General features: G+C 39.6%; 2 protein-coding genes across 5 annotated transcripts in view; one reads left to right on the top strand and one right to left on the bottom strand.

Moving 5' to 3' along the window:
• XPOT (exportin for tRNA) overlaps window positions 1-17,360 on the top strand; it is a 168,513-nt gene that overhangs the window by 81,369 nt on the left and 69,784 nt on the right. The window lies entirely within an intron of this gene.
• Window positions 1-17,360, bottom strand: part of C5H12orf56 (chromosome 5 C12orf56 homolog) — an 80,208-nt gene that overhangs the window by 49,725 nt on the left and 13,123 nt on the right. The window contains exon 2 of the mRNA XM_002687653.5: window positions 1,297-1,459. Within this exon, the coding sequence (XP_002687699.1) occupies window positions 1,297-1,459 (163 nt within the window). The remainder of the gene's footprint in view (window positions 1-1,296; window positions 1,460-17,360) is intronic.

Genomic DNA, 17,360 nt, shown 5'->3' with positions numbered 1-17,360 from the left:
AAAATTAAAAGCCATCCCACTTCTGGGTATATATCTGAAGGAAATAAAATCACTGTCTCAAAGAGATATCTGCACTCCCATGTTCATAGCAGAATTACTTAGAGTAATCAAGAATTGTGTAATGGGGCTTCCCAGGTGGCTCAGTGGTAAAGAAACTGTCTGCCAATGCAGGAGATGCAAGAGGTGTGGGTTCAGTCCCTGGGTTGGTGAGTACCCCCGGAGAAAGAAGTAGCAACCCACTCCAGTATTCTTGCCTGGGGAATCTATGGACAAAGGAGCCTGTCTAACCACAGTCCATGAGGTCACAAAAAGTTGGACATGACTTAGCAAATGAGCACACACAGTCAAGAATGGTAAACACCCTAAGTGTCTGGCAATAGATGAATGGATAAAGAAAATGTAGTGTGTGTGTGTGCGCGTGCGCGTGCGTGCTTAGTCGCTCAGTCCTGTCTGACTCTGTGACCCCATGGATGGTAGCCCTCCAGGCTCCTCTGACCATGGAATTTTCCAGGCAAGAATACAGAGGCAGGTTGCCCTTTCATACTCCAGGGGATCTTCCCGACTCAGGGATCAAACTTGTGTTTCTTGCATCTCCTGCATTGGCAGGTGGATTCTTTACCACTGAGCCACCTGGAAAGCCTGTGTATGTATATATGTATGTGTATATATGTATACATATACACACACAATGTAGTATTGTCCAGCTTCTAAAACAAAGGAAATTCTTCCATTTGCAACAACATGGATGAACCTGGAAGACACTGTACGAATAAGCCAGGCACAGAACCTGTAAATACTGTATAATCTCACTTGCGTGGAATCTAAACAAGGAACTCACAGTAACAGTATAATGGTGGTTACTGTTGTGGGACTTGGAAGTGGAGGTAAGGGAAAAAGGTAGGTGTGCATCAAAGGTTACAGAATTTCAGTTATAAATAAGTCCTGGAGACTGAAATGTATACCATGGTGACTGTAGTTAACAACAACATGCTGTATATTTGAAATCTGCAAAGAGAGTAGATCTCAAGTGTTTTTTAAAAAAAAAAAAGCAAACAAAAAAGTAACTGTGTGTGGTGATGGATATCTTAATTAGCCTGACTGTGGTGGCCACTTCACAGTGATGACTTTGATATACATATTTCAAAACGTCACACTGTACACCTTAAATATCAATACATAGATTTGTATTTGTCAATCATACTTAAGTAAAGCTGGGAAGGAAAAAAGAACATTATCTTTTTATCTCCTATAGAAATGTATCTTTTCTTATGTCACCTAAAGAAATATATTACATACCTTTTTTGTTGTTAGCATTGGCATGATGAAATGGAAATAAGAATTTCCTGACACCTTTTGATTTTTCACACTCTTTTTTTAAAATAGTTGAATAATAAATGATACGAATGTGTTGGTTGGTTTCTCTATCTGGTGGACTTAGAAATTCTGGGTAATCATCAATCTGAAAAACAAAATGAATAGAGCTAATTAAAGACAAATACAACTGCTCATCTTTTCTGGGATAATAAATCCCCCAAAGCTTATGGCAATTTTAAACTGCATTCTTTCTTTTTTTTTTTTTTCCCTGGGAAATCTTTCCTCTTATTGTTAGGTTTCCCAATTCCTCCTCTATTCATTTTATTCTTTACTAAAAATGTGCTCAGCAACAAAACCTAAGAAACTAATAAATAGTAAGTGTCTTTATTTGTTAAAATATACCCTACCACTTCCATTTTAAAATTTTTTTAAGAATTTTAAAGGCCTTAAAATGTATAATTAATTGGGTTTAGACTAGGATTTTTCTCTGCAGAGGACAATAGCCATTTGTAGAGAACAGTCTACAAAGATTCTGTGAATACAAATGTCAAGGTTTAAACTATTGGAAGTTTCCTACTTCTACACAGCTTTTTCTTCTCTCCAAAGTGCTTGTTTTCTATTCTTGGCTGAAAAGGAGAAAATCTCAATAAATATTTAGGACTTTTAGATCTTATTTATTTATTTTTTAAAATTTTATTTTATTTTTAAACTTTACATAATTGTATTAGTTTTGCCAAATATCAAAATGAATCCGCCACAGGTAATCTACTTCCCTTTTTATGACAGATAGGCAGCAATAGCACATGATTGAAAAGCTAAGAGTAAAGGGAATCACCTGTGTGTACCTGTGTGCTAAAAGCTTCAGTCGTGTCGGACTCTTTGTGACGCTATGGACTGTAGCCTGTCAGGCTCCTCTGTTCATGGGATTCTCCAGGCAAGAATACTGGAGTGGGTAGCCATTTCCTTCTCCAAAGGAGAATCACCTGACACATACTTAAAACTATTAATTCAAATGTCAGGAGGGATTGCTCTGTACTTTTTACAGGTGCTTAGAATTTGGGTAAAAATGTTTCCTGTGATTGTTTAGTTCCATCATTTTCTTTTCACAAATATAAGAAGGAGATTAATGATAATAATTAAAAATCTTAATTCTGATACAGAGTAACCAAAGATAGGAAGATGGAATGAAAAACTGTCAGGACCTACTTAAATTATTTTCAAATATGTAGGGTAATTCAAATCAGGCTAATGAAACAAGGCCTAGTGGAGAATGTGCTTTAGTTGATACAAAGTTTTATAGTTAATAAAGGAATTCTGCACAAGAGTCCTCAGAAATGCCTTTATTTTGGAACCTGCAAAGTTTATAAAATTAGAATGTTACACATAAATAGCTAAATTTTATGATTTGTGTAACCGTATTCTGAATATTTTTCCCTTGCTTTAGTCAAGATAAATTATGAAATGCTTTGAAATAGGCAAAAAAGATTACCTAGGTGTTCTTCTTTTATCATCTTTAAGCTATTTTAAAACTGTAAGTTGTAAAAAACTGATAATAATTCAAATGATTTTTGTTCATAATGATACGGATTGTTTGTGTCCAGTGGAATAGAATTGATCATTGCCATCTGATACAAAGAACAGCTATTGGATATCTGCACCAGTGTGAATTTGTTTTCTAACTTTACTGATCTGAAACTATTAGCTCTTTCTATATCTGCTGCTGCTGCTGCTAAGTCACTTCAGTCATGTCCGACTCTGTGCGACCCTATAGACCGCAGCCCACCAGGCTCCCTGACCCCGGATCAAATCCGAGCTGCCTGATATGGGAGTGCAGAGTCTTAGCCATTGGACCACCAGGAAAGTGCTAATTAGTAATACTTTTTGTTTTTAATTTTTAAATGTATTATTTTTGCCTTGGCTGGATCTTCCTTGCTGTGCCCAGGCTTTCTCTAGTTGTGACTAGTGGGCTTCTCACTGTAGTGGCCTCTCTTTGTTGGGGAGCTTGGGCTTCAGTAGTTTCAGTTCTCAGGCTCAGGAGTTGTGACTTAGTTGCTCAAGGCATGTGGGATCTTCTCCAACCAGGGATCAAACCCTTGTCCCATGCATTGCAAGGCAGATTCTTAACCACTGGACCACCAGGGAAGCCCCTACATTAGTAATTCTTAAAAGAACTCTGTTCTCATGGCTTGTAGAGATAAGTAAAACCACTTATGTAAGTAAAATGTTTCTGCCCCAAAATAAGTACATTTAACATCTAATATTTTAAATGAGCTGTGCATATTCATTGGAAGGACTGATGCTGAAGCTGAAGCTGCAATACTTTGGCCACCTGATGCGAAGAGCTGACTCTTTGGAAAAGACCCTGATGCTGGGAAAGATTGAAGGCAGGAGGAGAAGAGGTGGCAGAGGATGGTTAGATAGCATCACTGATTCAGTGGACATGAACTTGAGCAAACTCTGGGAGATAATGGAGGACAGGGAAGCCTGGTATTCTGCAGTCCATGGGGTCACAAAGAGTCGGACATGACTTAGCTACTGAACAACAGTTCTTTATATTGTATTTGTATAATGTGTGCCACGTGCTTAGTCGAGTCTGACTCTTCGTGATCTCATGGACTGTAGGCCGCCAGGCTCCTCTGTCCCTGGAATTTTCCAGGTGAGAATAATGGAGTGGGTTGCCATTTCCTCCTCCAGATCTTCCTGACCCAGGGATTGAACCTGAGTCTTCTGTGCCTCCTGCATTGCAGGTGGATTTTTACCCACTGAGCCATCAGGAAAGCCTTATTAGTATAATATCTCAGTGTTATTAGCTATATTTAAGCATTATATAAAATCATGTTCATTCATTCATTTTTACAAATGAGATGTAACTTTTACGATGTCTTTGAAAACAAGCTTCATCACTACCCTTAGAAACATTTTGTCTAGTTTTTTGGCATGGCTTTATTATCTTTGTTTTGCATATCATCAGTTCAGTTCAGTCGCTCAGTTGTGTCCAACTCTCTGCGACCCCATGGACTGCAGCACGCCTGGCCTCCCTGTCCATCACCAACTCCCAGAGTTTACTCAAACTCATGTCCATTGAGTCAGTGATGCCATCTAACTATCTCATCCTCTGTCATCCCCTTCTCTTCCTGCTTTCAATCTTTTCCAGCATCAGGGTCTTTTCCAGTGAGTCAGTTCTTTCCATCAGGTGGCCAAAGTATTTAAGTTTCAGCTTCAACATCAGTCCTTCCAATGAACACCCAGGACTGATCTCTTTTAGGATGGACTGGTTGGATCTCCTTGCAGTCCAAGGGACTCTCAAGAGTCTTCTTCAACACCACACTTCAAAAGCATCAATTCTTCGGCATTCAGCTTTCTTTAGAGTCCAACTCTCACATCCATACATGACTACTGGAAAAACCATAGCCTTGACTAGATGGACCCTTGTGATAATGTAATATCTCTGCTTTTTAATATGCTGTCTAGGTTGATCATAACTTTCCTTTCAAGGAATAAGCATCTTTTAATTTCATGGCTGCAGTCACTATCTGCAGTGATTTTGGACGCCCCCCCGCCCCCCGTTTCCACTGTTTCCCCATCTATTTGCCATGAAGTGATGGGACCAGATGCCATGATCTTAGTTTTCTGAATGTTGAGTTTTAAGCCAACTTTTTCCGCTCTCCTCTTTCACTTTCCTCAAGAGCCTCTTTAGTTCTTCTTCACTTTCTGCCATAAGGGTGGTGTCATCTGCATATCTGAGGTTATTGTTATTTTTCCTGGCAATCTTGATTCCAGCTTATGCTTCATTCAGCCCAGCATTTCTCATGATGTACTCTGCATATAGGAATTCCCTGGTGGCTCAGATGGTAAAGTGTCTGTCTACAATGTGGGAGACCCGGGGTTCGAGCCCTGGGTTGGGAAGATCCCCTGAAGAAGGAAATGGCAATCCACTCCAGTACTATTGCCTGGAAAATCCCATGGACAGAGGAGCCTGGTAGGCTACAATCTATGGGGTTGCAAAGAGTTGGACAAGATTTAAATAAGCAGGGTGACAGTATATAGCCTTGACATACTCCTTTTCCTATTTGGAACCAGTCTGTTGTTCCATGTCCAGTTCTAACTGTTGCTTCTTGACCTGCATACAGATTTCTCAAGAGGAAGGTCAGGAGGTCTGGTATTCCCATCTCTTTAAGAATTTTCCAGCTTTTTGTGATCCACACAGTCAAAGGCTTTGGCATAGTCAATAAAGCAGAAATAGATGTTTTTTTGGAACTCTCTTGCTTTTTTGATGGTCCAGCGGATGTTGGCAATTTGATCTCTGGTTCCTCTGCCTTTTCTAAAACCAGCTTGAACATCTGGAAGTTCACAGTTCAAATATTGTTGAAGCATGGCTTGGAGAATTTTGAGCATTACTTTACTAGTATGTGAGATGAATTTTCTTGTCAGTTGCCTTATCAGACTTTCTATTTGAAAGGTCTGAGTAATAAACTAATCATAGTCATTTAACATCTCTGTCTTCTACAGATAGTTTTTGTTTTATTGAGATGCTTGCTTGAGAGTTCTACTATAAACTAAAGATCAGAGTTTGTGTCTTCAACAAAGAAGGCCAGTTTCAGAGCCTCCTGGGAAAAGAATTGAGCCAGGTTCTCCAAACTATTTTTAAACATATTTTTATTGAGGTATAATTGACATATAATTCTTCAAAGTATTAACACTTCAACGCTGACCTGATATTACATAGTCAACCCTCAAGACTGTACCAGTGGGCTGAGTCAGGATTTCCAGGATTCTATTATATCAAGAAGCAGGTGACTTCATAAGACTCCCAACCCAATATTTATCAGAATAAGAATTAACAGTTTAGGACAAGATGAAACTGATGAGGGGAAGTTTATTTTTATTATTTCTTTGGACTATTATTAGTATTGTTTTAATGTTCTGTTTTTCTGGATACGAAAGGAAGCTCTTTCTCTTTCTTCTTAAATAATAATCAGTATGTAACATAGCAATTTAGTAGATTCTACTTTTGGAAACTGAAAATGTTTAAATATCAGATCTTTACTGACTCCCCCAGAATTCAGAAACTTTTAACTTGATTGAATAAAGATCTGCTTTCCTTTTTACCAGGATATAACCTGACAGACACATTGATTGTATAACTACAGCCTTACATGAAGCGTAATATTTAAGTAGAATGCTGGTTTAACCAGGTATGACGGGCCATTTTAAGGGCCAAAGTTTGGCTGTACCTCTGGAACCAATGTTAACAAAGACTTCCTAGGAAAACTGGCCTGGTACCTAGGTGTACCAGCCTCACAGGTATTAGGAAAGTCACTCCCTGGCAGACTAGAAAACTCAAAATTTTTGAACCTCAAGAAGACCCTCCAGAAGAAATTTCAAGATCCCCAAAATTACTCAAATTTTATTGGTACCGCAGGAGAAATCTGGTGGAGTTTCTTAAGCTTGATTTCCTAGCTTTGGGAAAGCAAATACAGGCTTTTAAAAGTCTAACCTGCATTCATTATGGAATTTCCAGATAGAAGTTAAATCTACAGCAGTGGTAGTTGTTCAGTACCCTAGATTTGCAAAGTATTTTTAAGGAGGCCTATCTGGTAAATTAACCGTCTTGTTGCACCTATGTAAATAATCTGGCCAGCCTGAAGAGTCTTATTGTGATAAAGAATCTTTTCTCAGAAATTCCCTGGTGATCCAGTGGTTAGGACTTGGTGCTTTCACTGCAGGAAGCTGAGTTCAGTCCATCGTTGGGGAAAACTAAGATCCCACAAGCTGTGGGGCTTGGCTGAAAAAAGAAGAATAACCTTTTTTTTTTTTTTTTTTAGATTATTATGATAGTGGTGGTGGGAAAGACTTTGAAGTGGGGACAGGGGTGATTAGTAGAAATTCTGCTGGGGGTAACCTATCTATGTGTTTCATTGTCTTTGACATATTTTACAATGCTGTTATTTGTAGAAAACTTTGCTGTGTTTTTTAAAAACATACAGAAACATAGCGTTTCTAAGAGGTAAATCTATCAACTTTTGTCCTCATTTCTTCCTTTGTTTATGCTTAGAAATGCCTTCTATACCCTAAAATCAGATAAATATTCACCTACAATTTATATTTCCTTTATGGTTTTCTCTTTTACAGTTAACTCTCTAATACTTCTGGAATCTTTATTGGGAGTGTTCCTTAAGACTTCAGTCTGTGATTCCAAGTGTATTTAGTGTTACTCTGATGAAAATCATGCCTAAGTAGAGACTGAATGCAAATAAATATGTAAACATTTCTGAGTCAAATTGCTTACTAGCAGTTTTGGGGAGAGAAAAAGTATTTATAATTTTTGAATAATTACAGTTCATGAAAAACAGCACACATTTTATATAATAATACTTGCAGCGAATCTATAAGGTAGTCATTATTAACTCCATTTTGCAATGGAAAAATCCAAGATTCAAAGAGTTAAGTTCACAAAACTAGTAAACAAATGGTGGAACTAGAATTACAAATCAAGTTACTCTGTCTCTAAACCCAACTTTATAAAAAAACAACTAAGGTTTAAGTGCACAGCCCTATTAGTGGTCAGAGGTGGGGGTTTTCTCAGAGAAGAATTTCTTTTAAAAATAAGGCAGGAATCCAAAAAGTAATCAAGCAGCTGGATTCATTATTGTGTCAGAGTTTCAGTCAAATTATGCTAATTCCTTCATTTGGAAGTAAGTAGAGTCAGACCTCTTTTTTAGTTTCTGTAATCATCGAATTTGCTTAGCTCTGTCATTCTAGAACATGGTATCTTGCTTAAATACACTAAGGTGACATTGTATACAAAGAAGTCATTTAAATTTTTTCTGTATTCATTGGCATCAAAAAATGTCCACGATATGCTGGAAACGAAAAAATAACAGATTATAAAACAGTAAGTGGAGCATATGGGCTTCCCTGGTGGCTCAGGGCTTCCATGGTGGCTCAGACTATAAAGAATCTGCCTGCAATGCAGGAGACCCAGGGTTTGATCCCTGGGTCAGGAAGATCCCGTGGAGAAGGGAATGGCTATCCACTTCACTATTCTTGCTTACAGAATCCCATGGACAGAGGAGCTTGGCAGGAGGAGTCCATGGGGTCACAAAAGAGTCACACATGACTGAGCAACCAACACTTTCACTTTTCATGTGGAATATGGTTCCATGTGTGTTAATTCATTGATCAGTTTGTAATATTGTACTCCATATTTTCTTGGCTGTATGGCTAACTGTGGTTATCTCTGGATGATGGAATTATATGTATATAATTTATTTTCATGTATTTATAAGAATCATCTTGTTTGCTGATCTTTTTTAAAAAAATATTTCAGCTGGTAGTCTGGCATCTCATAGTCATAAAACACAGATGTGTGCATTCTTCCCTGAAAAGTCTGTCACCAAAGAGTTCGGGTTGCAGGGGTGGAACAGTAAGCACAACATCTAATATGATTAACAAAAACAATTTGTTTACAGTAGCCTCACTTTTTAAAAAAGCCATTTTTACGCACACTGTGACACCCCATCACAAGAACAGAAGTGTTAAATGATTCCTGATAGCAGTCACACAGCTAAAGGGATACATCTGTGTTGGAAAAGGTGGGGGGAGATGACAGATGTGATAAACAGTAACTGTGAATAGTGGTAGTGCCAAAATGACCCATCACTTTTCACCTTCCCTCTTCTCTCTTATTGGTTCATCTAACAATCATAATCTCAGTTGCAGATCCTATGAATACTAATGTATAGACAGAGCAAGACTCTGACATACACAATTAATTCACTTGGACTTTAATTAACAGGGCAAAGTGTTAAAGGAAGGTGGTCTCTCTTTTTACTTTCACATTTAAAAATTAAAAAAAAAAATTTAATCAAGATCTTTTTTTCAAGACCCACAGCATGCTTGTGAAGCATGAGAGGACCACCCTGGAGCCAAACAAGGCGAATTTACTCATCCATGGGGTGTTGGCCTAGTTTTCTGACTAGAAAGCCTCTCCACTGGCATCAGTGAACAGGGCAAGGACACTTAGTCCAAATCAGCGCCTGAAGAAAGAAAAGAAAGCTCTTAAAGGGGATAGAACTGAACTCCGTCCCTTGTTAGCAATTTACTTTAGATGTGGTGTTATCTGAAAAAAAAGATATTTGCCTTTGCACTGGACATCAGAGGCATCTTTAGGAAATTCAAAAGCCAAAGTTTTAGCCCAAAGGAGAGAGAGGAATGAGATGGGGATGGCAGAGGGGAGGAAGAGGAGGAGGAGAGGAGGGAGAAGGCAGGAAGGAAATTATAATGATCCTGCAGAATTACCTTTGTTTAAAATTTTCTAACTTTATGTCCCAAATAAGCTTAAATATTATGACATATTCTATTTTGTAAACTCTTAGCTAATTTAGGTTGGAAAGAAGATTATCCATTGTTTCATACAGCATTGAATTTATGTTTTTAGGACCATTTTTCAAAGCTGAAAGAACTGCTTTTACTTCTAGCACAGGTAATCATACCTGTAGAATATCTACATGAAAATAACCATAGAACTCCAAATTGAGACACATGACAGATTTTTCTTTCCATGACTTGTTGACATAAAAACTCTTAGTAAAATAATTAAACCACACTATTTATATATAGGTCCATCTAGTTAAAGCTATGGTTTTTCCAGCAGTCATGTATGGATGTAAGAGTTGGACTATAAAGAAACTGAGCGCCAAAGAACTGATGCTTTTGAACTGTGGGGTTAGAGAAGACTCTTGAGAGTCCCTTGGACTGCAAGGAGATCCAACTAGTCATTCCTAAAGGAAATCAGACCTGAATATTCATTGGAAGGATTGATGTTGAAGCTGAAATTCCAATAGTTTGGCCACCTGATGCGAAGAACTGACTCATTAGAAAAGACCCTGATGCTGGGAAAGATTGAAGGCAGGAGAAGGGGACAACAGAGGATGAAATGGTTGGATGGCATCACCAACTTGATGGACATGAGTTTGAGGCAGGCTCCGGGAGTTGGTGATGGACAGGGAAGCCTGGCATGCTGCAGCCCATGGGGTTGCAAAGAGTCAGACACAACTGAGCGACTGAACTGAACCAATTTATATATACTCAATAAATCACCTCTTTTAAATAAAATTGTATTAAATTATTACTGATCCAGTGCTGTACTTCTGCTGTTCCACTTATATAAATGATAACTTTAGCTGTCTGCGTTTTCTCGTTAGACACTGAGGCTGACAAGGTGGAGTTATTTCTCAACAGCCTCCTATGTGCTCCCTCTCAGTCAATATTATAAAAACTCTAAGACTATTTGAGGAGATCAAACCAGTCATTCCTAAAGGAAATCAGTCCTGAATATTCATTGGAAGGACTGATGCTGAAGCTGAAACTCCAATAGTTTGGCCACCTGATGCAAAGAACTGACTCATTGGAAAAGACCCTAATGCTGAGAAAGACTGAAGACAGGAGGAGAAGGGGACGACAGAGGATGAGATGGTTGGATGGCATCACCGACTCGATGGACATGGGTTTGAGCAGGCTCCGGGAGTTAGTGATAGACAGGGAAGCCTAGTGTGCTGCAGTCCATGAGGTTGCAGAGTCAGACACAATTGAGTGACTGAACTGAACTGAAGACTATTCATCAATTGTAGTGCTTCCTGATATATGACCTTTCTTTGCCTCTGAAAAAGGTGCTGACCCCCGTCGCTACAAATATGGAACCCCATGCTCCAACCATGTCCAAGAGCACCAGCTGCTATCCTCCTATTAAAAGCTAGGTCTTGGGGGGAATTCCTTGGCAGTCCAGTGGTTAGGACTCCACACTCACACTGCAGGATACACAGGTTCTGGTCAGAGAACCAAGATCCTGCAAGCCACATGTCCCCCCCCCCTCAAAAAAATTGAGTCTTGGGGAAAATCTTAAAAAAAAACAACAACAAAAAACCTGTATTACTGATGCTGAAAACTCAGCCTCTGTGTACTAGTGCCAAATTGAGTTTTGGGTGAAGTAGAAAAGAATAGCTTTATTGCTGTGCCAGGAAAAGCAGGCTTGTGCCCCTGAAAAACTGTGTATCCCAACCCAGGAAGATTTCATGAGGGGTTTTATAGCATTGGTTCAAGGGTCAGGGTGTTTATGAGGATCAGGGTGTGTAGGGCCTATACTTCTTTAATCTGACCTCAGGTGTTCCTCTCTGGAATGAGGAATGCTAACATCTTCCATTTATGGGGAGTTTGAGTTCTGTAAGGTGCTCAAAGAAATTGTTCTGTATATCCCTTAAGGGGGAGCTTCCCAGGTGGCTCAGTGGTAAAGAACCTGCCTGTAGTGCACGAGCCGCAGGAGACATAGGTTCGATCCCTGAGTTGAAAAGATCCCCTGGAGGAGGAAATGGCAGCCCACTCCAGTATTCTTGCCTGGAGGACCCCATGGATGGAGGAGCCTGGCAGGCTACAGTCCATAGTGTCACAAAGGGTCAAACACAACTGAAGTGACACAGCACTCACACACGCAGGCATCCCTTGGAGAGGAACACAGACCCTGCCCCAAGGTTGCCATATTGTTTCTTGGCTGCTCCTCCCTTGTCTCTGCTTCCCCTCCCTTCCCTGATTAGCAACTGTCTGAAAGGCTTCCGTGGCCAGGAGCCCCACAAAGTCCTGCTAGGTTTCACTGCTTATGTGATGGGGGGGGGGGGGGACCATGCTGGCTCACCAACCAGGAATACCGTCTCTCAATCTGTGAAGTTAAAAAAGTAGGTAGGTGTGCAGGAAAGGGTTAACTCTCCAGGTCTGAGCTGCTCATACCTTGCATCTTGGGAGATGGAGGAGCCTGGCAGGCTACAGTCCATGAGGTCACAAAGAGTCGGACACTACTTAAGTAACTTAGCACATACACATGCTACTCCACTGGACAAGGACACCTGGAAGCTTGCACCTGGTATCTCCTGGATTCCATCCTACACACCTCCCTTTGCTAAATGTAATCTGTACTCTCTCACTGTAATAAACCATGTCTGAGTCCTGTGAGTCCTTCTAAGATCCATCAAGCATGAAGGTAGTCTTGGGGACCCCCTACACAGTTGGACAGCCATACCCAAGCATTAAAAGGCAAATACATCAGTTTGCCAGCAAAGGTCTATGATAGTCAAAGCTATAGTTTTTCCAGTAGTCATGTACGGATGTGAGAGTTGGACCATAAAGAAAGCTGAGCACCAAAGAATTGATGCTTTCAAACTGTGGTGCTGGAGAAGACTCTTGAGAGTCCCTAGGACTGCAAGGAGATCAAACCAGTCAATCCTAAAGGAAATCAACCCTGAATACTCATTGGAAGGACTGATGCTGAAGCTGAAGCTCCAGTACTTTGGTCACCTGATGTGAAGAGTCGATCCATTGGAAAAGACCCTAATGCTGGGTTAGATTGAAGGCAGGAGAAGAGGGGGCCAGAGGATGAGATGGTTGAGATCACGATTCAACAGACATGATCTTGGGCAAACTCCAGGAGATAGTAAGGGACAGGGAGGCCTGGCGTGTTGCAGTCCATGGGGTCACAAAGAATCAACACGACTTAGCGACTGAACAACAGCAACCCAAGCATAAGGCCATTGGCTGCCTATACCACTGGTTATACCTCCTTTGGGCACTGCAGAGCCTTGCCCTTTCCCAGGCTATTAAGTCCTGAGGAGTCAGCCCACCTTCTTGTCCTTCCTTTTCAAAGAACTCATAAGATTCTGATCCTTGAGGCCAGATTTGCTCCAGAGTGAAGATGGGAAGAAGAGATTAAATGTTCAAACAGTACCTTACAAAATGTAATAAAATTTAACATTTATTGAATACTTATTACATGTTCTTTATAGGTATTACCTCACTGAATCCTCATAGAACTCCTAGTGTAGGTAAAACTATTCCCATTTTACAAGGGAATTTGAAGAACCTGAGGCTGAGAGAGTTAAGCGGCCTGCCCAAGGTTCCTTTGCTAGTAAGTAGCAGACCAAAGATTCAAAATGAATCCTGTGCTCTTAACTTATGCAAAAGACATGCAAAGTATAAAACATATATGCACACAAAAGAAACATACTGTGGGTCTAAAAATAAAATTGCTTCTATTATGAGATGGTGCAATGGTATGATGAGGTAAATTTTTGTGTTTCTGTATTTTGTAATCTTATTGTGAGTGTTTAAGGACAAAGACTGCTGTACAGACATTATTACTATGGTAATAAATGTCACAGAAACCTCAAAAACTCCAAATTTTCTAATTACTAAATGGACCCATTTGGCTCTCATTTCTTTTTTTTCTTTCTTTTTAAACTGAAGTTTATGTGTATTGGATATTAATCCTTTATTAGTCATATCAGTTGCAAATATTTTCTCCCATTCAGGAAGTTGTCTTTTTGTTTTCTTGAAGGTTTCCTTTGCTGTGCAAAAGCTTTAAAGTTTAATTAGATCCCATTTATTTTTTGCTTTTATTTCCTTTACTTTAGGAGAGATAGGTAACTCTCACTTCTTACCCATTTTCATGAATTGCCCACCTACAGAGTTTCTATCAAAGGCCTGACATCAAAGAGGGACTGACACATGAAAGAGAACCTCAGACCTAGAAAGCCTTAAAAATGAACATAAACTCATGTACAAAGGTCAGGATTAAAATCACTTGGAAGTCAGATTTCTAAGTGGAAGGTACTAAAATGTCCTAAAGAAAAGCCATCAAGCAGGCAGCAATCAGGTTAACTGGTATGAATTATTCTCATTAAAGTCTTATGAACCAATTCGTTGTTTTGTTGTCCTAATTATTAAGTACATCATGACCAAACTAGGTCACCTTGACAGAAATTTGGAATGCTGGGGAAACACTATGAACTAGCAGTTAAGAAATCTGATTTCTAATGTGGTCTCCATTATTTAGTTATTATGTGGCTTTGGTCAAGTTATTTATTCTCTTTTGGCTGTGATTTTCTCAGGTTAAAATGAGAAATGTGGAATCAATTAAGGTCTCTTTCAGCTTGAATATATATATTTTAAAACATGAAATTATAACATTACAATATTAAAACTTTGTTAATGACTGTACTTCAGGAAATGTATTTGCATGATCAGAAAGAACCACAAGAGCTTCCCTGCAAAGATGCAGGCAAAGGGTATCTACTGAGTCCTGTTTTGTGGGAGGAGAATATATGTAAATATGTAATTTACCTATGCATTTTGTTAAGAATATTCCTTATAAAAAATTCTGTATCTATATCCCAGAGAATCTTGTAAGAGGTATTGGTACTTGTGGGAGGAGAATATATGTAAATATGTAATTTACCTATGTATTTTGTTAAAAATATTCCTTATAAAGAATTCTGTATCTATATCCCAAAGAATCTTGTAAGAGGTATTGGTACTTATAGGTATTAGCCAACCTATAAGAAATATTAAATGCAGTCCTTTATTCTAGTTTCTTTATGCTTGAGATTTTCCATATGAAAAAGTAAATATGAGAGAGATGACAACCAAATGCAATGTGTGATCCTTGATTGGATCCTAGTTTGAACAAACTGAAAAGACAGGTAGAAACAGAAAAGCTATGTGACCTTCGCTAAGATAGGCTCCACTAGGTTCCACTGATTTGGCTAAAACATACTGAAGAAAGGCCTTCCCAGGTGATGCTAGTAGTAAAGAACTCACTTGGCAGTGCAGGAGACAAGAGACGCAGGTTCAACCTCTGGGTCGGGAAGATCGCCTGGAGGAAGACGTGGCAACCCACTCCAGTATTGTTGCCTGGAGAATCCCATGGATAGAGGAGCCTGGAGGTCTACAGTCCATAGGGTCACAAAGAGTCGGACACAACCGAATCAACGTAGCACACACACATATTGTAGAAAGCTGATGAAGCACATGTTATTCCCTCCTTTTATGAATACTCTGTCCCCTTTTTTTTTTTGCCTAGAAACTTCTAATCTTCCTTCAAGATGAAACTCAAAGGTTACTTCCTTGGTGAACCATTACCCATTCATCCACCTAAAAGAATATGTCACTTTCTCTTATCCCACAATATTCTATTTAATCTGCTTTCATATTCCATTATAATCATCTGCGTATCATTTTTCTTCTTTTCCATCTGGCTTACCTTCCTCTCTAAATTATGAGTTATTCAAAAGCAGGTTCCATTTTTTATGCATTTATACATCTGTAGTATAAATGAATACTAGTAATTCAAAATACTGGTAAAATGCTCTCTATAAAATCTAACATACATTCAGTAGAACTATTCAGTGTAGAAATAAGAAAGACATAAACCAGAAGAAAAGGCAAAAACTGAAGGCAAACATCTGTTTGGAGACCATTTTACTTAATAAGCTTCCCAGGTGGCTCAGAAGGTAAAAAGTCCACCTGCAACGCAGGAGACGTGGGTTTGATCCCCGGGTGGGGAGGATCCCCTGGAGAAGGGAATGTCTTCCCATTCTTGCCTGGAAGACTCCATGGACAGAGGAGCCTGGTGGGCTACAGTCCATGTGGTTGCAAAGAGTCACACACGGTTGAGCGACTAACACTTTTACTTTTTTTCACTTTTACTTAATGGGACAGTGGGTAGTTGAAGTAAGGCCTTGATACAGGTAAACTGTGAGACATTTTTCCGCTTCCATTGTCATCTCAGGACCTAACTTCCTCTGCACAGCACATTCCAACTCTACAATCTCCCAAAAAGGGAGGAAAGCAAGTAAAAAAAATTTACTCAAATTGCAATGTAATGAATCACCTGTTCCAAGATTATTTCAGAGCAAATCTGAAGGAGGACCACTGACAAGCCCAAAATATTTAATATCCTGATGAAATGGCCAATCAATATATGGAGAGGCCATCAATGAACCTCCCTCAAAATTAAACCACGTTAGCTATCACCTACACATTAGCTATCACCTATGTCACACTGTACTTAAGCTTACTCCCAAGTGGAAGCTATTTTTATATTTCAGTTCAGTCGCTCAGTCACGTCTGACTCTGCGACCCCATGGACTGCAGTACTACAGGCTTCCCTGTCCATCACCAGCTCCCAGAGTTTACTCAAACTCATGTCCATAAAGTTGGTGATGCCATCCAACCATCTCATCCTCTGTCATCCCCTTCTCTTCCTGCTTTCCATCTTTCCCAGCTTCAGAGTCTTTTCTAGTGAGTCAGTTCTTTGCATCAAGTGGCCAAAGTATTGGGGTTTCAACTTTAACATCAGTCCTTCCAATGAATATTCAGGACTGATTTCCTTTAGGATGGACTGGTTGGATCTCCTTGCAGTCCAAGTGACTCTCGAGGCTTCTCCAACACCACAGTTCAAAAGCATCAATTCTTCGGCATTCAGCTTTCTTTAGAGTCCAACTCTCACATCCATACATGACTACTGGAAAAACCGTAGCCTTGACTAGACGGACCTTTGTTGGCAAAGTAATGTCTCTGCTTTTGAATATGCTATCTAGGTTGGTCATAGCTTTTCTTCCAAGGGACAAGCGTCTTTTAATTTCATGGCTGCAGTCACCATCTGGAGTGATTTTGGACCCCCCAAAAATAAAGTCTGACACTGTTTCCACTGTTTCCCCATCTATTTGCCATGAAGTGATGGGACCAGATGCCATGATCTTAGTTTTCTGAATGTTGAGCTTTAAGCCAACTTTTCACTCTCCTCTTTCACTTTCCTCAAAGGCTCTTTAGTTCTTCTTCACTTTTTGCCATAAGGGTGGTGTCATCTGCGTATCTGAAGTTATTGTCATTTCTCCCGGAAGTCTTGATTCCAGCTTGATTCCAGCGTTTCTCATGATGTACTCATGATGTATAAGTTAAATAAGCAGGGTGACAATATACAGCCTTGACATATTCCTTTCCTGATTTAGATCCAGTCTGCTGTTCCATGTCCAGTTCTAACATTTAGCATTTGGCAAAGCCTTCCACTGTGGTGATTGTGCAGCCTCCACCAGGTGGTTTTTTCCCATTGTACTCTCCTTGGGCTTTAGCATACCAGTTCCTGAGGAAATCTGAGTAGGTGAGCTATTTTTGGAAAGTGTGAATATTGCTGGCATGAATGATCCACTCATAGATTTCAAAAG

Source organism: Bos taurus, chromosome 5 (genome assembly GCF_002263795.3).
Source record: "Bos taurus isolate L1 Dominette 01449 registration number 42190680 breed Hereford chromosome 5, ARS-UCD2.0, whole genome shotgun sequence".
NCBI classification, from domain to species: Eukaryota; Metazoa; Chordata; class Mammalia; order Artiodactyla; family Bovidae; genus Bos; species Bos taurus.
Note: the sequence above shows the minus strand (reverse complement) of the source record. Positions and strands in the feature narration are given on the sequence as shown.